Below are 22949 nucleotides of genomic sequence, written 5' to 3'. Positions count from 1 at the left end.
CTATCTCAAGCTAACCAAACTAACTGGCGATGAAGATGAAGTTTTCTTTTATTATAAAGCACCATCTATAAGTCAGCTACTGAAATATATACTAGTTCTGATATATTCAAATAGATGACGCTTTATAATCATAGGGTTCTTTTTTTCTGAAAAACTGCACAATTCAATCCAATGACATTCTCAAAATCTCAAATACTGAATAATTATGGAATAACTTTTCTGATACCCCAATTGTGTGAACTCTGATAGATATTTCCATCAATTTTTTTTTTACGAATGTTATTCAGAAAAAATAAAGACAACTATTTAGTCATCGAAATCTGTCACTTCTGACAAGAGTTCATCTGTCTAAATTCTCCTCACAATAAAATAAAAATATGACAGTTAAGTGAATTCCACAATAAAGTTGAAGTAAAATTTTTCCTTATAATTTCGATTAAGATCAGACCATAAATTGTTGACTACTTTTTGCTACTGAAAAAAAAATTCATAACAAAAGAAGTAGAGTGTGATGTTAATTACTTATTTACCTAATAACTATGGTATGATAAAATCAAAATATGTTCCCCTTATAATATTCAATTTTGAAATGTTCTAGATGCTGGAAGAAGAAAAGTGTCGCCATTTGGACTCAATCCCTGATGTATTCTGCTCGTTTTGTAATCTAAATACACCTCAAACATTGCTAAATTCATGCTTTGAATACATAAGTAATAATGTTGGGGTAATAGCAGTGAAAAATCCTTTTACTGGCAAATTGGAACTGAGAAAAGGCATTGCGTTACCTGTAGAATTATGTGAAAGACTACTCAGCTTGAGATCAAGTATTAATTGTAGTGTGAATTCAGAATTTATAAATGTTTTTCGGGACAGAGTATGTACTAGACTGAAAAGAGCAAAACTTAAAGGAGAAAATTTGACTGATGCAGATCTTGAAGTTTTGCTTGCCCATAGATTAGTAGAATTAGATATAACCAATTGTCCATATATAACAAGAAGAAGTATTGATTATTTATCAGAATATGGGTCAAGTCTTTTGTCCCTTTCCCTAGGATCTAATACTAAATTGTTTCCAGAAAGACTATTTGGGCCGAAGTCGAAAATTGAAGATGCAGGATATACCTCATATATTTTTCATACCCCAGCATTACGAAGGTTGATTTTCAGGAATATGAGATACCTACAAGAATACTTCTTTGTGTTACTGTTAGCCCCTATGAATAGCTTGACCCATTTGGATCTATCTAGTTGCAGCAATATTGGCACCTTTGAATACAGTATACATCTGACGAATTTAACTTCCTTAGTATTATATAATATTGAAAATATGGAAGAAAAGATTACAGCAGTTTGTGCATTGACCAATCTTCGTCATCTGGATATTTCCCAATGTAATGAAGAGCTTGGAAAGTATTCAAGACCTAATGAAATCCTAGCAACAATTGTAGAGTGCTTGCCTTTCCTCACTTCATTGGATATTTCCGGGACCAATCTTGCTGGCAGAGGAGTTGCCACAGTGAGAATAGAGGGAGTTGCAACTTTTCCATCTGATATCCCTGGGTTAGTTCACAGAGCAAATAATCCCTTTGAATTTTTGGGACTATATGAGACAGGTCACGATGCCTGCTTGAGACACGATATACCTGCCAAATTGGTAAGTTGAAAAATAAAAACTAGCAATACAAAAACGCCTAAAAAATTTTGAAGAACACTTTTCATGGGATTGTAAACATTGCTCCATTATATTAAGATATAAATTCATAGTTTTCATGCTTCATTTTATTTTATTATTTGTAAGTAGCATTTGGAGCTTAGGAAATTTGATCACACACTAACACAACTTCATTTGATAAGTTCCTGATTTCTAATTCAAAGGTTTATTTTTGTTTGTAAATTTTGTGTAAAACTTAATATTGATACAAATAAATTCTACAAAATTACTTTCTCTTATGTATTGAGAATTCTTTGAAATTCCGCTTGTTTAGTATTCTGCAGACCCCCAAATAGAAATATTACTTGAAGGTATATTTAATTTTCCCTAAAATTCTTTCAAATTCATAATTTCTTCTAGATTGCTGGAAATGCCAATGAAGAACAAATTCTGATCTCTGCTTTAGCATACTTGGAACGACCCGAAATGCTACAGAAAGTTCTCAATGATCTTTTTCACCTTTTCCGATATGAAAGTTGCGAATTCATTGGTCAAGCTTTGAACATAGTTCTTGAAGCTATGAATAGACATGTCTCAGAAAGACATATTCAGATTTCAGGAAGGTAAAGAGGCAAACTCAGTTTCAAATTTATATTTATTCATCGTTATTAATATTTTATAGTGCAACATTATTCTACATAGTGAAAAGTACCATGGCAGAGGAATTGTCAAAGACTGTTAGAGCAAAGAAGAGAATAATAACAACTTTATTGAATGGTATGGCCGCCCACATTAACGATGAGACTATGATGAGAAATGGCTGTCTCACACTTTGCCAGTTCAAAATACCTAGTGATGTAGTAAGTTTTTTCTGAATTTTCTTTTGACGTTCTAGAATAAAAAACTGCTATTCATTTCAAGTAAATTTGAAATTATTTCGAAATAAAAATGCCATTATCACTTTATTTGTGTCTTGTTACAGCTGTTTGAATATGACAGGCTGGTCGATATTTTATTACATTTGGTGAATGGAGTTCAGCAGGAAGGTTTTGTTCAAAGAATAGGGATATATTTACTCAATTCCCTAGCTTGTCAAGTTGATGGTAGACAAAAAATGAAGCTTGGAGAATTGGGAGTTATTAGTGTAAGTAGATTTCTCCTCATTGTCGAAACTTTGTGACATGTGCGCAATAATAGTTAATATTTTTTATCGTTGCAGAAAATGATTTCTCTGATATCTGACAGACTTGAGAGGGGCTTATGTGATGATGTCCTGGAAGTAGCATGGTCTACCATGTGGAATGTTACAGATGAAACCCCTTGCAACTGTCAAAAATTTCTCGAAAAGAATGGTATGGAATACTTCCTGTTGTGCCTTCAAGTAAGTAAATTTCTGTGGATGTTTTTTTTAGAACCAATTACAGACTCTGATTCAACTTTTGTATTTACTTCGCTTCATTCAGAAACTACCCCATTTCGATGTCACATCAATAAAATGATGTTGACAGTTCTTTCGATTATTATGATTTTCTCTATTTCAGTATCGTTATGAGTTCATTACAGTACTAAAAACAGTGCTGTAATGAGTTCATTACAGTGCTGTAATGAACTCATTACAGCATTGTTTTCAGTTATATTTTTCGTTTTGTGGTTGTCAACACAGACTATTCTATCAAATTCCAACTGATGTCAATGGTCAATATAATATAATTTGGATATATTGAAATGATTTTCAACATCATTCTCAATTTGTCTTAATTCTGGTGGTGTTGAATGGATTTCGTCAGTCATAATTCACGAATTTAATGCGTAATTCTAAATTATTTCAAAACTCGAAACATACAATTTCAATTCATATTATGTAATCTGTCAATTTTTGTAACAGTCATACCAACTGCCAAGATACTATACAAAAGTCACTAGGATGTATAATCTGAATTTTTCGTTGAATTTCGACAATATTTTAAAAAACTCGACTGAAATTGAGAAAATATCGTTTAATACTTGTTGCAGAAGGCAATTCCAACACTCATGCGTTCGAAAACTCGCTCGTTTTCGAATTTCGCATTCGTGTTGGAATAAGAGCCCATTCTGCAACTTGTTTTAGAATATACCATTGCGAGCTTAGAATACTTATCAGAAAGTTAGTATATACTTTTTTGACAGAGTTATTTGACTATATTTTCAAATTTCCTTTCTAGAAATTCCCGCACAAAGGAGAACTGCTAAGAAACATGATGGGACTCCTGGGTAATGTTGCCGAAGTACAATCACTGAGACATTATCTTGTAACTCCTGAATATCTGTCAGTGTTTTCTAATCTATTAGATTCCAGAAGTGATGGAATAGAGGTCAGCTACAATGCAGCTGGCGTGATCTCCCATATTGCTTCAGATGGTCCTGAGGTAAGTCTCTATTTTTTTTTTAGAGTTTTCATTCTAAAATCAATATTCTTGTAGGTTTGGACTGTTGCCCAGCCATCTAGAAACATAGTTCTCGCCAAAATGGTTCTAGCTATTGGTAGATGGGATATTCATTCTCCTAGGAACATCAATTACAGATCATTCGAACCGATACTTTCTTTGGTCAGGACTTATGATACTCCGGAATGTCAGAATTGGGCGATATGGGCCCTGGCCAATTTGACTCAAGTGTATCGTAAGTAGTTCTTCGTAAAATGCTTTCAAAAATCGTAAGACATCTGTTTGGTTTGCTCAAGACCAAAAAAATACTCTTTTCCGTCTGGATAGTAACATTAGTTATTTTGACTGAATTCTACTCTTACAAATGCAATTTTTTTTGAGAAATATTCTTGCGAATTGAAAATATCCAATGTTTATGTGGTCAATATACGTATTAGCCCAATAGAAAAGTGTCCGGTCCAAAGCAAAATCTTGACTTGATGAAGAGTTTCCGGGGTCTGCACCAGGAAAATCAACTATGATTGGTATGCTAAGTTTAAACGTGGTGAAATGAGCACCGAAGACGGCGAACGCAGTGAAGGCCCAAAAGAGTCTGTCACCAATGAAAAAATCAAAAAAGTTCACAAAATAATTTCGAATGACCGTAAAGAGAAGTTGATCGAGATAGCAGACATTGTGAAGATATCATCTGAACGTGTACATCATATCATTCTCGAATATTTGTACATGAGTACCTGTGTGCAAAATGGGTGCCACGCGAGCTAACAATCGATCAAAAGCAACAACGTGTTAATGATTCTGAGCAGTGTTTGAAGCTGTTTAAGTTCAATAAACCTGCATTTTTGCGTCAATATGTGACAATGGATGAAACATGGCTCCATCATTTCACTTCGGAGTCCAATCAACAGTCAGCTGAGTGGACTGCACACGATGCACCGAATCCAAAGTGAGGAAAAACACAACAGTCAGCTGGCAAGGTTATGGCATCATCCATCGTATTCGCTAGATCTGGCCCCCAGCTACTTTTTCCTGTTCTCAGACCTCAAGAGAATGCTCACTGGAAAGAAATTTAGCGCCAATAATCGCCGAAACTAAGGCCTTTTTTGAAGCGAAAGACAAATCTTACTACAAATATGGTATTGAAAAGTTGGAAGATCGCTGTATTGCCCTCGAAGGCAACTATGTTGAATAATAAAATCGAATTTTGCCAAACAAATGTGTTTTACAATGGTACCGTGTGGACTTTTCAATTGGCCTTAATCAAAAAATTTGTCAAATAGTCTATCAAACAGAAACCAATTGCTTTATGATATTAACGACAATATAAGTTCTGCGAAACTCGCTTTCTGAGTGAAATAATGATGTACATAATTGTATGTGATCCATTTTTTTTCAGCTGGCAAGTACTGTGAACTGTTGGAGAAAGAAGGAGGTTTGGAACTGCTGAGGGAAATAATTAATCACCCCGCACCTCCCTTACCTGTCAAAGAACTTGCCGAAATAGCCATCAACAATTGTCTGAAATACAAGCAACTCATGGTTAGAATGGTGGAACGTCTTGATGGTTAGGAAAAATCACTTATTTATATGACTGAGTGGAATATGTGATCTGGAAATTGTCCCGATTATGCTGTGAATGAAATGTTATATCTTTAGCATCAATATTGTCATTCTGTGCAATGTATGTATGGAAGCAAGGTGATACAAAAGTTTTAATAGCAACAAGAGGCAAGCTTTATGTGATTGAGATTATTTTTCATATTTCTATTTATTTCACTTGAATGAAATCTCCGAAATGCTATTTTCAAATAAGTGAAAAAAAAAACAATTAACAGGCACCTTTAATTATTTCTGTAATCATTTTCACAGTCGAACTATTTAAATATTTCATACCTTTGTCCAAAAGCAGTGTAAAACAGAAAACATTTCTTCTTTTGTGAATAATTCGGACCAAACAGCTTCTGTCATAAAATGATTTGGAATTTTTACTTAATCATTAAAACTTAGTAATTATTTCACTGCCATTGAGTAAAATCACAAGTATTATGCTTACAGGTTTTCATCAATAGTAAGTAAATAATGAAAAAGGAAAAAATTATAACATCTTCTAAAGTATTTCTTAGAAATGATTACCTCTGAATGATCCAATCATGGATTGATAATAACTGCTCAAAGTAGAAAATACCGCAAGTTTTAGAAATGATCAAATTTTCAACTAACAGCTTTTATTCTACTAGGTCTTGAATGAACTATTTATGAAAAAGTTAAAATTTTATTTCGTAAAGCACTGATTACAGTCCATTGCAATAATACATTATGATTTTTTTGTTAGTTTCAATTCTCTTATATGGCCGGGAATGAAATTTCCTCGTATCTTATTTTTTACGATTATGTAATCAATGATTTAAAGAAATTTAAAATTTTTACTCAATTCGGGAAGTTTATATCGACAGAAATAATAAAATAATTACCATCAAATTCATTTTTCTCCATCAGTTTGTCAGTGTTGTCCAGTTTTAACAATGATTGAGTAAGATAATTATTTGATTGCTTAGTTTTATTTGCTTCTGTACATAATTTTAATATCAATTAAATAATTATAATTATGGTTGACAAGTGTTTTGAGTTTATCATCAGCATATTGTGATTTTATTTACCAGTTGAGTATATTTATTTAATAAAATGATGAACTATTCTTTGACTCTTCTTTCAATAAACATCCAGCATTATTGTGTGTACTTCATTTCGTATATTAATAATTTCAGTATAAGTTGAAGATATTAAGTAGAAATTCAATTTTTTTGATTCTGTGAAACATTTGATTATTGATTTATCAAGTGAATAAAAAATACATGAGAAATAGTTGCTGTCAACACTTACATGGCTTGTCAAAAAATTCAATAAAAGCAACGGACACAAGTAAGTATAAAACAAATTCAACAAATATTCACAATAGACAAACAAAACTTGTTTAAACATCTCAATCTTATATATTTTCTGTTTTATCAGAAGTTCTTTGGCACTTGGTGAATTTACATAACAAAAAATACAACAAATCCAAATATTCTTTTTATAGAATAAGAATATTTGGATTTGTTTTATTTCACTTTGGTAAATATTTATTAAAAGTTTTATGCGCTTTCATCATCTCAACCGAAACTTTAACAACTCTTGTAAACATGATAATCATCACACATTTTTTTACTGTACGGGAGATTCAAAATAATGTACTGCTTCCAATCTATTTCAAAGCAATTTACCTACATTTACCATAGTTAATTAATTACATCAGTTATACCTTCAAATAAAAATAATATCAAAAGTTCGGTTGAAATATATTCTAATTTCATATGGATGTACATTTTAACAAAATATTTCACATAGGAAGCAAATCGGCTTCGAAAAACTAGTCTATCACAATATTGTTTTAAATAGAAACGTTGTCCGCTTCATAATAGAAAACAAAAATTCAACATTATTTAGTTTTATTCTTCTTCACTGGAGCCATCTTTTACATCTTCACTGTTGTCATCTTGTAAATCATCACTGAGGTCATCTTTTAGATCATCACTGGAGTAACTTTCTGGAGAATGCATATTGAATTGTTCAATTGAGTTATCATCTGAATCTGAAAGAAAGTTTTGTTTAAAATACATATTATGCAACTTAAATAAAAAGAGTTTCAAGAGGAGGAAACAGAACAGAAGGAGAAATACTTTGTTGGAATCTTCCAGGGATGGATCACGTCAAAAATTTCCTTCAGAATTTTAATATGGCAAGATCTAAAAACATACTACACTTCCTTTCAGCCTGCCTACCTCAAGAAGCACCTAATCTAACATAGGAAAGAAACTCCTGAGTCGCTTGTAGCAGAATGACTAGCCATGGCAAGCTCCTTATATAGATATAAAATTACCTATGCAAGTAAAGTAATGTTTAAATCAAAACACTAAATAATCCCTTCAACAGATGTTCTGTCATAACTGTAGCTTATCATATAAAACAAACACATGAGAAATAAAATAAATAGGTACACAACCTTTTAACATTGTCCATGTTATTTTTCTATGCATTTGTTATAAAGATCGAACCATAGTCACATTATTTGTAGGTTTCAAGAAATGTTAAAGTACTAAGTACAAATTTTTAATGCAAACTTCTTACCTTCATTTGAAATAATTTCTTCATCTACTTCATCACTTTTTTTTCTATTGGTATGATTCAAAATGTAATTAATATTGCCTTGAACGCCTTTTAATAATTTTTGGAAATCAATATGTTCTTGTAAAACTATTGTTAACGGAGTCAACATATCTCCTATGTTGGGTTTATTCATCAAATGTGTGGCATTTGTTTTTAAAAGTTGTTGTATCCATAACGAAGCTGCATCTTTTCTAAAATTATATTATACAAAATATGTAATTAGTGGATATACAAATCTGATCATGGGTAATACTTACAATAATCTGTTTTTCTGCATGAAGGTTACCAATTTTTCCAATAATTCTTCTACTATATTATTCCGCAGTTTCCATAAAGATTCCACAATTTTCTCTTCATCAACACATAATATAGCTTTTATTGCGTGTGTATCACCTTTTTTTAATTCATGCAATAACAACTTGGCTAGATTACTTTCCTCTTTGGTTTCTACACTATTGTCTTCATTTCCAGCATATTTCGATCGTATTCCAGATTTTCTTTTACTTTTAATCTTAGGCATTGTTAATTGAATTAATATCACCGATAATATATACAAAATTAAATTACAGAACTAATTCAAAAATCAAAGTCTTCAAATAATATTAGTTATAATTTGGTTATATCACAGAATATTTACAATTGAAAGACTCATTTGTTTAAAATTTTGTTTTTTGATTATGACCTTAGTTTTTTTATTGGCGAAGCCAACTACCGTTGAGGGCGCTGCAAACTGTAAACAACTATAGTGACTTTATAAACAAACAAGTATTCCCAACCTAACCTTCTTTGAAAAAAGCTTACAAAGAATTATTGGGAATAAGTAATAATAATAATAACATCACATAATAATGGCAGACGATAAAATTAAGCAGGAAATATTTGTAATTGAACAAGAAATCTATGAAATAAAACAAAAACAAGTGGTACTTGCTAACAAACTTAAAATTCTCCAAAGCAAGAGAGACGATTTGCAGTCTCAATATGATCATGAAAGAATTAAGAGTTGTCGAAATTCAGAAGATTGGATAACCCAAGAATTTCCATGGTCGAAGGACATAAAACAAATCCTCAAAAATACTTTCAAATTTGATAGTTTCCGAAGCAAACAACTGGCTGCTATAAATGCCACTTTAGATAAAAAAGATGTTTTGTTATTAATGCCCACTGGTGGAGGAAAAAGTTTAATCTATCAACTGCCAGCTGTAGTTGATAAAGGCATGACTTTAGTAATTTCACCATTGATTTCTTTGATTGAAGATCAACTTATAGCACTGAAGAGGTTTGGAATTAAATCTGATACCATTAACAGTTCTTCTTCCAATGAACATAAAAAAAAGATACATAATTACATGACAAAGAAAGAGCATGGGTTGAAGCTTCTATATGTAACACCTGAATGGTTGGAGAAGAGTAAAAAATTCATGAGTAATTTGCAAAAATGTTACAAGGCTGAAAATTTGGATCGAATTGCAATAGATGAAGTACATTGTTGTTCAACATGGGGACATGATTTTAGAAAGGATTACCAATTTTTGGGTATAACATTTGATACCTTTATTAGATTCATATCAAAATATTAATGAAGATTTATCATCAATTAGTTGGAATGATTTCTTTAGAAAAAAGTAATGAGAACCAATTTTTATTGTTGCTTATGTGGAAATAGTTGTGTAGGTAATTTATAGGGCTTTATGACAATTGTTTTTAGTATAAATTGGTATTGAAGCGTATGGTAGATTATTTAGATAAGTTTAATATTATCACAAGTTGTCAACATGGATTCAGAGCCGGTTGCTCAACTGAGACGGCTGCTGTTTCATTTGTCGAAAGTACCTATAAGTGGTTGGATGATGGGCTATGTGTCGCTGGTCTGTTTTTCGACCTATCGCGTGCATTCGATTGTTTATCCATACCATTTATAATGGATAAGTTATATAACTTGGGTTTCAGAGGAATCTTCTTGGAGTGGTTGCATAGCTTCCTGGTGGAGAGATCAATGGTCGTCAGAGTGGGCGACTCATATTCGAGCAAATTTAGTATCAATATTGGTGTCCCTCAAGGATCGGTATTAGGGCCTCTTCTGTTCATATTGTTCGTTAATGATTTACCTGAACATCTTAATTCTTATGAATTTTTAAAACTGATTTTATTTGCCGATGATACATCTATCGCCATTGCATCTACAAATAATAATGAACTCCTTTCTTGCTGCAGCATACTGATAAGGAGCTTCATGGACTGGTGTAGTGCTAATGCGCTCATTGTCAATGTGGAAAAAACTAAGATCATTTCTTTCGGAATCAGAGACACTGTTCCATTGACCCTCCAGTTGGGAGACGTGAAAATTTCTTCTTCGGAAAAAGTTAAGTTTTTGGGTGTCCATCTCGACAGTACTTTGAGATGGTGTGAAGTATTGAGTAAAAAGCTGAATGCATCCTATTATGCTATAAATAAATTAAAAGCTTGTTTACCATCCAAGTCAATTTTAGATGTGTACTACAGTTTGGTATACAGTCATTTGCAATTCAACATCTTGTTATGGGGTGCTTCAGTTGACGTAAATAGGATATTTTTAGCACAAAAAAGGATAATGCGATTGATCTTCAATATCAGCCAACTTTCCTCCTGTAGACCGCTCTTTATCAAACATAACATTTTGACGGTCCCTTGTATTTATATTTACAAATGTCTGTTGTTTATAAAACGTAACATTGGAAATTTTATTGGACTGTCGAACTATCATAATTATTGTACGAGAAACTTTGAAACATTGTGTTTACCTCAACATAGGACAACGAAATTTGAACTTTCCCCATCTTATAAGGGCATAAAAGTTTTCAATAATTTACCAGATGAAATCAAGAGATTGAATGAATTGAAATTCAAAAAAACTATAAAACGCATATTGATTGAAAAATCTTATTATAATATAGCGGAATACTTTGCAGATGGCCATTTTGCATAAATTTTTTTGGCTTATTTATAGAACTAGTTAATCACATTTATTTTGATCGGTTGTTTTTGTTTTTCTTTTTACTGGGAACTTATCTCATTTTGACCTGTCCTATATATTCTTTTTGTAATGTCGAAGGGATTAATAAAGATTTGTTATTGTTATTATTGTTATTGTTATCTGAATTTAAATAGTTCCATACCCACAATTATTGTTGGCTGATAATCAAAAGTGATTATATTTCAGGTTTACTGAAAGCCATGTTCCCAGATGTACCTTTCATTGGACTAACTGCAACTGCAACAATGAAGATTCTAATCGATGTTCAAAAAATGTTAGATATGAAAGACTCGACTGTGATAACTGCTCCTTTCAATAGACCTAACTTGTATTACAAAGTAATTCAAAAACCAAGTGATAAAAATGAATCTCTTAATATATTAGAAAACTTATTGAAATCAAATTATATAAATCAGTCAGGTATTATTTACACAACAACAATTAAAGAAACTGAAGAAATTGCTAAATACTTACGAAATAAAGGCCTTCAAGTTATGAATTATCATGCACAACTTGATCCAAATCAAAAAAAGAAAATTCATGAAAGATGGCTGGAAAATAAATACCAAGCAATTGTTGCAACTATAGCATTTGGTATGGGAATTGACAAGCCTGATGTTCGATTTGTGATTCATTATTCAATGCCAAAAAGTATGGAAGGTTTATATCAAGAAAGTGGAAGGGCAGGAAGAGATGGAAAAAAATCAGATTGTTTATTGATGTTTGCTCTGAGCGATTATTTGAGAATTTTAGGCATGGCATCATCTAAAGTTGAAGAAACTAACGCCTTGTCAGTATTGAATTATTGCCTTGAGAATGGTCAATGTCGGAGATCTCTGATAGCTCACCACTTTGAAGAGGTTTGGGATGTAGCTAATTGCAACAAGTTCTGTGATTTTTGCAAAAAAAAATCTTCATTGGTATATTATGATATAACATCCATTTGTAGTACTTTGCATCGAATCATTGAAGCAGCAAATGAGAAAGAAGGAAAGTTAACACTTTTGAAATTGGTCAACTCTCTTTTAGCAACATCTTCTGATATTAATAAGATGCATGCTGAGAGAATTATTTCTCATCTACTGATAGAAGGGTATTTGAAGGTTGATAAAGGATATAATACATACAGTGTAATATGTTATTTGCAAAGGAATCGTGTCCCAAATTCTAAAATTGAGATTTGTTTGCCTGCAAGTATTAATTTAAAATCAATTCCAAAGAGAGATCTGACACCTATTGAGGATGAAAACGAACCTGATAGAAAAAAAGGAAAATTCTAATGATGTATGATATAATGAGTTAGACATACTTTATAAGTTTTAATTTATTATTTCTGATAAAAATATCTATAAAATTACTTGTATCGAATCGTGGAAACCCCCTTTTTTTTTCTCTTGAAGTTTTTTTGTTTGACAAATTAGAAATTATCCTCAAGTTGGGATAAATTTTTCGTTAAAGAGAAATCTCATTAGAATAATGAAATTTGTGTTCCTTGAAAAGTTATTATTAGTATTATTAGTTGTGGGTATTATATGTATAATAGGTTGGATGTCTAAATTGTTGCCGAATCCGTTAATAGGTAACACCATTTAAATACTAGTGTTTTCATCTAATTTGAATGAATATAATTTTAATTGAAGAGAATAACAATAATGAATATATGTAATGTATTCACCAGTGGCGTACCCAGACATAAGCCTTGGGAGGGGATAAAAAAAAATTTCAAATTTTCCTTCTTTTGAAGAAGTTTTCCAAAGAATTTTACTTACTCATAATAAGATTGTGATATATAAGGTTGTTACATATAATGGATATTCCTTCTGGGGGGGGGGTGTTTAATTGTCCCCCCCTTGAGTATGGTATTCACCATAAACAACCTTTCATAAACTTGCTTAATTAACGACATTATTCTCTTTAATTTAGATCTGTTTACCTTTCTCTTCGTAAACTATTCGCTGAATCGTGGGCCATAACAATAGTAGTAATTATAACAATCTTCTTTCTTTTCGAATTTTAATTAATGAACGCCCCTCGTATGCGAGCCTATCTGATATAACCTCTAATCACTATCTGTTTCTATGAACTTGTAAACACATAACACAACCTTATGATTTGAAATACAAATTAGAAATTGAAATATAATCAACAAAAAACAATTCTAGCGAAATGTTTGAATTATGCAGAAATTGTAAAAAGATATTATTCCGTTATCCTATGAAAAATAAAGTTGGATTTTATAGAAAGTCGTTTTTATTTTATTCCAGTTCCCCAGGTAATTATCAATGAAACTGCTTGATCTATTTTATGGAATTCTGGTTCATATGAAAAAATATTGAATAAGGTTTTAGTTTTTCTGCAATAAGTCACATAGCCATTTTACAGATTTGGATAGGGCATACGTACCCAGTCAAATAGAGAACAAAAATTTACATCTTGAATATTTCAAACCTTCTGCGAAAGGTCCTGAAAAATTTAATTTGATACTACCACCCCCTAATATAACAGGCAATTTGCATTTAGGACATGCCTTAACAGGGACCATACAGGATATTTTAATGAGATGGTAATTGATTCTTTCCTTAGACTTTTCTTTACGTTTACTATTTATTTAATTCAGGAAACAAATGCAAGGTTTTGAGACCTTATGGATACCTGGTTTAGATCATGCTGGAATAGCAACTCAAGTAGTAGTTGAGAAGCAATTATGGAAAGAAGAAGGAAAAACAAGATATATTATTGGAAAAGAAAAGTTTTCTGAGAAAGTATGGGATTGGAAAGCAAAAAAAGAAAATATAATTGGTATGTAATCCCAAGAGAAATAGAAAAACTATAGATTTCACAAGAAAATTTATTTTTACGGAGTACTACATAACTTTAAAAGTTTTACTATTAACTTCAGGGCCAAGACGGCTTTTCTCCTTCTTTGAGAACCCTTCCATAGAGCATACTTTTATCTCTAAAAAGGGCGAATCTCAAATGCTCAGTTTGTTCTATATACCATCCTATAATACCTCCTGTGATGGGTAATGCGTACCATTTAAGTTCAGTTATATGTTTCCATGGACTCATTCTTCCCGTCCTTTAATTTCTTCGCTTTATATAGTAGTGTACGGTTATAGTCACCGTAGATTGAAGTTACCACTAAAATGGGTAAAGTTGTTACTAAGCAGTACCTTCTGATGATCGATCCAATTGACATCTAGGAATATGTAATTTCAGTTTATAATAATGTTTATATGTGCCTTACATTTAATTATGCTCGTATTGCTGATAATTTTGAAATATCTAGTTGCATAATTATGAAATCTGGATAACCTACAATGAATATTTCTTTACAATGACATTTGAAACATGATCACTGAACCACAGAATAGAGAAATAGGTTTTTGTATATTCTGTGACCGAACATAATCATTTCTGTTTTTTCCTTATTTAGGCGTTTTTTAATGAATCGATTCAGGAGTATAATTAAGTGACGCCAGAAACAACACAAAATGATAAATGAATATAATTTATGTAGGTATTTCACTGAGTTGATATGTATTTTGGTTATAGTGAACCAGTTGAAACGTCTAGGTTTATCATTGAATTGGGATAAGCTAGTTTTTACCATGGATCCAATTCAAGCCAAGGCTGTATCTGAAGTTTTTGTGAATCTCTTTGAAAAGAATTTAATATATCGTAATGACTCATTGGTGAATTGGTCCTGCTTTCTGAGGTCTGCTATATCGGATATTGAAGTCGATCATATTGAAATAGAAGGGAGCACTTTCATTAATATTCCTGGTTATGAAAAGCCTATGAAATTTGGTAGAATGATATATTTTTCCTACAAATTCTGTGATTCAGGCAGGTAAATCCATATTTCCGTGAGTAGCTGCATACTCAGAGTACAAAGTTTTAGATGAGGAAATAATAGTGGCGACTACAAGACCAGAGACAATATTGGGCGATGTTGCTATAGCTGTACATCCTACTGATGACAGGTATAGCAGATTTATTGGGAAAAAAGTTCACCACCCGTTTAGAAGAGACAATATCCCCATAATAGCAGATGAATCTGTAGACAAGGAATTTGGAACAGGTACTAAATAATTGTGTTTTTATGTATTTCATTGCTTTAAACTGACTGTGAATTCTAGGTGCTGTAAAAGTAACACCCGCTCATGATCGCGCAGATTTTTCCGTGGCAAAACGTCACTCGTTACCATTATTACAAGTTTTTGATGAAAAAGGTAATGTAACCTCCATATCTGAAGATTATCAAGGTTTACCAAGATTCGAGGTTAGAAACTCCATAATTGATCAGTTGGAATCCATGAAGCTCTTGAGGGACATAAAAGAACATAAAATGTCTGTTCCAATTTGTAGTAGATCCGGTGACGTCATCGAGTTTCTTTTGAGGCCTCAATGGTTTATTAGGTGCGAAAAAATGGCTCAAAAAGCACTGATCGACGTGGAAGAAGGAAATTTGGTCATAGAACCTGATCAATTCAGGGAGAGATGGTTCGATTGGTTACATAATTCACGGTGAGTTTTCAAGGATTGGACTGAAAGAACGTTCTGTCATTTCAATCTTCTGTGGTTAGCCTTTCTGCAATCTTTTTGATTATTAGACCGTTAACTGATCAATTTGATAACGAACGTTCATTAAATTCGTGGTCAAGAGTGCTGTGCAGAAATTAGAGTTGATTTTCTGTTATTACAAGTAGCGCTTAGCTTGTAGCATTGATAGCGTATTCGACTGGCTGCACCAGTACAAATTAATTTGAGCTAATGTCATTTAGCTCTACAAAAATTCGAATTAATTCGCATTGGTGCCAGTCGAATACGCTAATAGTTCCCAGATTTGAAGTATGAAATCAAATGTTAGTGATGTGGTACATGCTAAGCGCTACTTGTAATTACAGAAATTCCACTGCAATTTTTCCACAGCACTCTTGACCACGAATTCAAATGAGCGCTCGTTATTGATCGATAGAAAATTCAAGCATTACATCGAAAAGAACTAATATTTCCGTAACAACATATTGGACTAAATTGAAATTCAGTTTGTTCATTTTCATGAGAATTTCAACAGGATCGTATCATCAGAAATTTTCATCTCGCAAAAAAAAACGACAACAATAACATCATAACATATCACCTCTCATGCTTTTTTCCTGATATTTTCTCGAAAAATTTGAAAAGTTTAATCCAATGTTGACTTTTGTAATCCATAAATTTTAAAAACAGAAAAAACGACTTGCTGTTTAGGAGTATACATTTTCTTTCTCAGCGACTGGTGTATATCTAGACAATTGTGGTGGGGACACAGGATACCAGCCTATATATGTCATTCTGGCGATAAAAAACAATGGGTAGCTGCATCAGACAAAGACTCAGCATGCCGAAAAGCCTCTAAAATTTTCGGGGTTCCCCAAGGGTCTATTCTTGCGGAACAAGATGAAGACGTCTTAGACACTTGGTTCTCTTCGGCAATTTTACCATTTTCTGTATTTGGTTGGCCGAATGTCGTGAGTGCTAATCTTGAACCCTTAAAAAATTCAGAAATAATCAATTCGAACGGTTTTTAAGGAATCTGACTTCTCCAAACATTATCCGTTGAGTTTGATGGAGACTGGCAACGATATATTATTCTTCTGGGTAGCCAGAATGGTTATGTTAGGAAGGGAGGTTACTGGACAATTACCCTTCAAAAAGATACTACTTCACGGTATTATCTGCGATTCTCAAGGTAGGAAAATGTCGAAAAGTCTTGGCAATGTTATATCGCCAGAAGACGTTATTGAAGGAATCTCATTGGAGGTAGGTGATACTTTTAAAACATTCTTCGTCCATATCGGACAATATACTTGTATGAGGTTTAAAATGATTTTATTCCAAATTTGAGGGCTTGAACCATGCAGCAGAATCCTCTGAAAAGGCAGGAACCCTGTCGAAAGTTGAATTAGAAAAAACTATCAAAGAGCAGAAAAAAATGTTTCCAGATGGTATCCCAGAATGTGGTGTTGATGCCTTGAGATTTACTCTAGTCTCCCACAACATGAAAAGTAAAGAAATCCTTTCTCGATACGATGGTAGATACTAAACCAGATGTCCTTTTTAGGCCATTTCATTAATTTCGACGTCCAAGAGTGTCACACCAACAAACTTTTCTGCAACAAAATATGGCAGGCTACCAAATTCACCAAAATGTGGGTGCAGCAAGTCTCAGAATCTCAGGGTACTGAGCATATGAACGAAGGTTCATTAAGTTCCATGGACAGATGGATCTTAAGTCGGTATTCCCACCTTATCGCAACTTTGAATGACGCTTTGGAAAATCATGATTTTCACGTGGCTACCTTGGCGCTGAAGAATTTCCTGTATTATGAATTTTGTGATCATTATTTGGTACGTATTGTTATATTCATTTAATTTAATTATTAATTGAATATGGGTGAGTACATTCCTAGGCCAACTCTAGTAGCCTTCAATACTCCAACAATTAGAATCGAAGTGCTCTTTATAAATTGTCACATTTCAATGAGTTCCTGAAGCCAAATTTGTAGCCTAGATTCTTGAAATTAATATTTTTAATAGGAATCCATAAAGCGTAATCTTCGTGATACTAGCAGTACAGAAGCAGCTGGCCATTGTTGGACATTGATACACGTCTTAGAGGGTGGCCTGAGAGCCCTTCATCCCTTTATGCCTCATTTGACAGTACATCTTCATCAAAGTTTACCCCTTATTACCGAAAAGATTCTGAATTACCCCCAGGTGAGATACGAAATTAAAAATTGTCAAGTTTATTGAAGTTTACGAACTGTGTTCAAAGGAAGTGCACTGGAGAAATATTCCTCTGGAAGAGATAGTCCAAGACGTGCTGGAGACTGTTAAGGGAATCAGAAGACTCAGGAGAACGTTTAATGTAACCAAAAAGCATAATTCAGAAGGTTGGTATTTTACTTTAGATGCTTTCAAAGTGTAGTGGCAGCCATGTTAAAATATTGGTCATATTACCAACTGTCATATATGTTTGGTTAGGTTTAAAAATTAATTCTCAATATTTTTTATTAATTTTTTTCTAGTCGAAATAGTAACTTCGAATTCAGAGTATCCGAATTTCAAACAATTGATAGAAGATTTATCCAATTGCGGTCCTGTTTTCATTGGAAATCAGCAGTCTGATCGTGAAAAAAATGAAAAAATTGTCAAAGATGTGTTGAGTAACAATGTCACGTTATATATGAGTATACCAGAAGAACTGAGAGAGAGTCTGCTGGTATATCAAACGAAATTTCAGAAACAGAAACAAAAACTAGAAGCTGAACTACAAAAAATGAATGATATGATTTCTAATAGCAACTATAGAATCAAAGTACCTATTGAGAGTCAGAGATCACACGAAAAACGGGTATGTCTATCATACTCATTATAACTCTTCTTCAATTAGTCCTTAGCCTGGCGCACAGAACACGAAAATAGAGTTGAATCAGGATCTAGGTATTGAAGGTTAAGTAACGCTACACTTGTTGTTGTTTAAAAAATGGATAAAAATGAGTTTATTGTATTGATCAACCATTCTTTTTTGATGGGAAACCATACTGATGTGCAAGCAAATCAATGGCTTACCGAAGTCGAAGCCTATTTCGAAAGCAAAGACAATTCTTTCTACAGAAAAGGTATTGAAAAGTTACCATGTACCACCACTCTTGAGGGTGATTATGTTGAAGAATACATTCTATTTTTTTAGAGAAAACGTGTTTTGCTGTTTAGGCCATGGACTTATTGAGTGAATAGTTATGTTCATTGCTAACAACATTAATGTTCTAAATGATTAAAAAACAATTATATTTTTTGAATATTTTTAATTTTCATGTTGCAGGTTGCTGTGATAGAAGAAAAAATAACAAGAATAGAACATATATTAAGCATTTTATAATCCGTTGTGTTGTTCAATAAATACTCTCAAAAATAGTACCGTTGTTTTTTTATTCTTGAATTATTTTTTCAATTCATGTCATTATTGAATTCAATAGTCATCCATCTGCGGTGGTTTCTGGCAGATATTTGGGTGTGTATTTCCATCATCAGCGTTGTTTACCTTACGGCGAATCCTATCTTTCACGATTGAATTATCCATTCTTGCAGTCTGAAATGGAAAATATTAAATATCACGCTTGAACCAAACAGTTTTTAGGTTAGGTATACCTGAACACACTTTTGTCCATCATAGTCGAAGATATAATCGTTACCATATGTTGTACATGTATACAAGAAAGCCATCTTATTAATACACCAAACAAATAGTTGATCGTCGTCTTTTACTCTATATTTTTTCATATCTGGTCCCTCAGTGCATCTTTTATCTGTAAAATATGTTTAGTTTTAAACTCTTATCGTAATTCAATTATTTATTGAATTTGAGGTTTTTTTAATGCCCACTCGAAAAAAGATTCTAACTATAAGAATGGTGTTTTGTTGAAGCACAAAACATCGTAGTAAAATTGTTTAGCTTCTAGTTTGAATTCATGATACAAACTTAAGTAATAAATGAGGATGAAATAGAAAAAAATATGCAAATAAATGAAAAAAAAATTACCTCCACACCCAGATTGGATAGGATAATTTCGTACATAATCACATTCCATTTTATCGTAGTTAAACCACAAGCTGTTGGGGCAAATCATGTGAACTTTTTTGCCATTTGAACACTGCCAATATCTCGAGCAGTCATTACAATCAGGAAGGTAGTCATTGCCTTTGCAATCTGAAAAAAAAAACAAATTTTTAGAAATACATCAGATACTCATGCTGTTGCATCACTAACATTGTTGGAAAAGTTGAGGACTCCTCAAATACTGGAGCAAAGGGTGTTTTTTTTAGTGCTATAGAACTTTAAATTCCAATAAAACAACGATGGATTATTCGATTGACATCATGAATTTTATTAATCCGCAAGATAATCTTGTGGCATTACATTTTAAATATGATTTCTGGCATATGGCCGGCTCGGATGTAGTCCAATCTGGACGTCCAATTTTCGATGACTTTTTCCAACATTTGTGGCCGTATATCGGCAATAACACGGCGAATGTTGTCTTAAATGGTCAAGGGTTTGTGGCTTATCCGCATAGACCAATGACTTACATAGCCCCACAGAAAGTAGTCTAGCGGTGTTAAATCACAAGATCTTGGAGGCCAATTCACAGGTCCAAAACGTGAAATTAGGCGGTCACCAAACGTGTCTTTCAATGAATCGATTGTGGCACGAGCTGTGTTACATGTTGCGCCGTCTTGTTGGAACCACAGCTCCTGGACATCATGGTTGTTCAATTCAGGAATGAAAAAGTTAATAATCATGGCTCTATACCGATCACCATTGACTGTAACGTTCTGGCCATCATCGTTTTTGAAGAAGTACGGACCAATTATTCCACCAGCCCATATAAAGCGTACCAAACAGTCAGTTTTTCTGGATGTAACGGTGTTTCGACATACACTTGAGGATTAGCTTCACTCCGAATGCGGCAGTTTTGTTTGTTGACGTAGCCATTCAACCAGAAGTGCGCTTCATCGCTAAACAAAATGAAATGGACGTAGTGCGCGATACGTATTCCGCACAGAACCATTATTTTCGAAATAAAATTGCACTATTTGCAAGCGTTGTTCAGGCGTGAGCCTATTCATTATGAATTGCCAAACCAAACTGAGAATAAATCACTTGACAGCTGTTAAATTGGTCGCCATCTTGAACAGTAATGCCAACTTAAAGCTATATACCTCGAAAAAAAACAACCGTTATATTAAGTATCAAGAGCAGCACTAAGGGGTATTTTAACAAAGGAAAAACCATCCACAGTGAATATAACATAACGTTATTTTGAGTGAAGAAATTTAGAAAAAAGTCCTCAAATGCAAAGGAAAAAAATTCTCTTTCACCAAGAAAATGCTCCTTGTCACAAATCCATCTGTTAAACCCCCCATCTTAATCTTCAGGTATGGACCCCACTGACTACTGGCTTTTTACAGCTCACCAATTTCCGATACTTTTGGCATAATATAGTTTTATAATAATTAAGAGATTGGGAAATTGATAATAATATCAACTTACCGTCATCATCTAAGTAGGCACAGACATTGTTTTTTTTATCGAAACATTGATCTTGAGGACACTGCTTTTTTTCTTGTTTCGTACATTTGTACAAATTGTCGGAATCATAACTGACTTCGTAAGAGCAAATCGTATAATTTCTACATTCATCTGGATCTGCAATGTACACAGTTGTGTTCGACAAGTCGGTTTGTTGAGCTGGGCAATTTTGTGCTTGGTCTGAAAAAAATAAGATATTTTTTTATCTATAGTAAAAAATGCGGGATATTAAGTCTCAGTGATAGATTATTTTATTTAGTATCGAAACATAGAAAAAGTTTTGGGACTGTTCAAAATGAACGAAAATCAATAAAATCAGGATTTCAAGTAAATTCATTAAAAGAACAAAAACACGAGTGAAAAGACAAGTAATAATGGAAAAACATTGAAGGATAAAAAGATGGAGGCTAATTGAAAATTAGATTCAAATTTTTTTGGTATCATTTTTAGTCTTCTTGATTTCTATCGCGAATTAATAAAATCGAAAACTCACATGAATGGATGACACCAAGCAGTAAAAGAGCTAAGCAGCAGCATCTCATTGAAAGATCCATCGCTGAGTTGGTCCACAATAAACTAAAAACAAAACATAAGATTATTTCATTTAATAATATATCTGATCGAAATCAATTATATCGTTGATAATAGATCTTGATAGGTAATAATAAAAAAAGATTTTAAGCTACCGATTCAAATTGAGAAGTTTAGGCTTGAAATGGAAAAGGATTAGTCATAGGCACTCCACTACACTTTTATTGTTGAAGAGTTGATCCCTTTATTCAGATTCTATCTAGAAGAAATTTTATGCGAGATAAAATATATTTATATGCGCTAGGATTAGATAATATAAGATTGTTCTGCCCAATGATTTATCGATTGTTAGGGATATTCGGATTATATGAGAAACGTTGTAAATTTTAGACAAGATTTTTCTAGCTATTTCCTGAATATTTAATTTGGAAATTAGAAATCTGAAATATAAAAACTAATGAAACTATTCTAGGTATTTTCAAATTAGAAGTACAAAGGAAAATAAGAGATTCCTAAGATATTTTCAAGTTTTTTGAAAAATATCACTTGATTAACTTACCGATTTATTATTTCGCCAAAGGAATTAAGTTTCACTGAAAAATACTTGATAGATCACAGAGAACGGATTACAGTATCATTCTGAAAAATCAGGCTTTTATCAAACTTTTCGCGAAGATTGTTCTATTTATTCTCTTTGAACTATGCTGAGTTAGATGATCATGGCTATTAGAAATGAAAACTCATCATTTCTCTATCATTATAATGCAGGCTAAAGGTTATATCTCAATGATGACCTACCCTAGCACGAATTACAAATTTTTGAAAAGAGAAATGTTTAATCCTGAGTTTTGAAATGTTATTTCACGCAATATCAAGTTTGGAAGGCACAGTTCTTGAGAGAAGAAGACTTCATTCAATTAGTCCCAGGCCTAACCAATAAAAAATACATGTTTTCTTAAACATTTGAATTTATTAGTCAACGAGTCA

General features: G+C 32.7%; 3 protein-coding genes and 2 long non-coding RNA genes across 6 annotated transcripts; 2 read left to right on the top strand and 3 right to left on the bottom strand.

The window, feature by feature from the left end:
* Positions 1 to 383: 383 nt before the first annotated feature.
* On the top strand, positions 384 to 19421 carry LOC123672132. Its single transcript, XM_045606122.1, has 24 exons — positions 384 to 542; positions 599 to 1654; positions 2072 to 2274; positions 2334 to 2511; positions 2634 to 2795; positions 2871 to 3032; positions 3853 to 4056; positions 4111 to 4309; positions 5471 to 5641; positions 9133 to 9702; positions 11477 to 12080; positions 13435 to 13562; positions 13673 to 13853; positions 13908 to 14089; positions 14846 to 15139; positions 15195 to 15374; positions 15433 to 15820; positions 16569 to 16806; positions 16868 to 17098; positions 17184 to 17343; positions 17400 to 17686; positions 17876 to 18055; positions 18114 to 18231; positions 18367 to 19421. The coding sequence occupies exons 1-24, from the start codon at positions 540 to 542 to the stop codon at positions 18714 to 18716; spliced, it is 6429 nt and encodes a 2142-aa protein (XP_045462078.1). The 5' UTR covers positions 384 to 539; the 3' UTR covers positions 18717 to 19421.
* LOC123673989 lies at positions 6840 to 8127 on the top strand. The gene is made up of 2 exons (XR_006746567.1): positions 6840 to 6993; positions 7884 to 8127. It is a non-coding gene; the product is annotated as an uncharacterized LOC123673989 (long non-coding RNA).
* On the bottom strand, positions 7393 to 8912 carry LOC123673988. The gene is made up of 3 exons (XM_045608787.1): positions 8535 to 8912; positions 8239 to 8468; positions 7393 to 7702 (listed from the first exon to the last, which is right to left on the bottom strand). Exons 1-3 carry the CDS (start codon positions 8795 to 8797, stop codon positions 7560 to 7562), a joined length of 636 nt encoding a protein of 211 aa, XP_045464743.1. The 5' UTR covers positions 8798 to 8912; the 3' UTR covers positions 7393 to 7559.
* Positions 14121 to 14838, bottom strand: LOC123673990. Its single transcript, XR_006746568.1, has 2 exons — positions 14538 to 14838; positions 14121 to 14431 (listed from the first exon to the last, which is right to left on the bottom strand). It is a non-coding gene; the product is annotated as an uncharacterized LOC123673990 (long non-coding RNA).
* Positions 19130 to 22691, bottom strand: LOC123673987 (protein PIF-like). Of its 2 annotated transcripts, none has more exons than XM_045608785.1 (6): positions 22522 to 22691; positions 21925 to 22007; positions 21393 to 21611; positions 19881 to 20048; positions 19490 to 19647; positions 19130 to 19430 (listed from the first exon to the last, which is right to left on the bottom strand). In XM_045608785.1, exons 2-6 carry the CDS (start codon positions 21983 to 21985, stop codon positions 19311 to 19313), a joined length of 726 nt encoding a protein of 241 aa, XP_045464741.1. In that variant the 5' UTR covers positions 21986 to 22007; positions 22522 to 22691; the 3' UTR covers positions 19130 to 19310. The 2 variants fall into 2 exon arrangements, with proteins under 2 accessions (XP_045464741.1, XP_045464742.1); XM_045608786.1 differs by lacking the exon at positions 22522 to 22691 and adding an exon at positions 22118 to 22219.
* Positions 22692 to 22949: the final 258 nt, after the last annotated feature.

The sequence above is a fragment of the Harmonia axyridis genome, chromosome 2, assembly GCF_914767665.1.
Source record: "Harmonia axyridis chromosome 2, icHarAxyr1.1, whole genome shotgun sequence".
Classification (NCBI taxonomy): Eukaryota; Metazoa; Arthropoda; class Insecta; order Coleoptera; family Coccinellidae; genus Harmonia; species Harmonia axyridis.
Note: the sequence above shows the minus strand (reverse complement) of the source record. Positions and strands in the feature narration are given on the sequence as shown.

Excerpts from the sequence above, each read along its gene's own strand:
- LOC123672132 (XM_045606122.1), top strand. Across the intron at positions 3,033-3,852 it reads ACTTCCTGTTGTGCCTTCAA|AAATTCCCGCACAAAGGAGA; the intron begins GTAAGTAAATTT and ends TTTCCTTTCTAG. Across the intron at positions 15,375-15,432 it reads AGACAAGGAATTTGGAACAG|GTGCTGTAAAAGTAACACCC; the intron begins GTACTAAATAAT and ends TGTGAATTCTAG.
- LOC123673988 (XM_045608787.1), bottom strand. The coding sequence starts at position 8,797 with ATGCCTAAGATTAAAAGTAAAAGAAAATCTGGAATACGATCGAAATAT. Across the intron at positions 8,469-8,534 it reads ATGCAGAAAAACAGATTATT|AAAAGATGCAGCTTCGTTAT; the intron begins GTAAGTATTACC and ends ATATAATTTTAG. Across the intron at positions 7,703-8,238 it reads AGAAATTATTTCAAATGAAG|ATTCAGATGATAACTCAATT; the intron begins GTAAGAAGTTTG and ends ACTTTCTTTCAG.
- LOC123673987 (XM_045608785.1), bottom strand. The coding sequence starts at position 21,985 with ATGGATCTTTCAATGAGATGCTGCTGCTTAGCTCTTTTACTGCTTGGT. Across the intron at positions 20,049-21,392 it reads TGCCTACTTAGATGATGACG|ATTGCAAAGGCAATGACTAC; the intron begins GTAAGTTGATAT and ends TTTTTTTTTCAG. Across the intron at positions 19,648-19,880 it reads TATCCAATCTGGGTGTGGAG|ATAAAAGATGCACTGAGGGA; the intron begins GTAATTTTTTTT and ends CATATTTTACAG.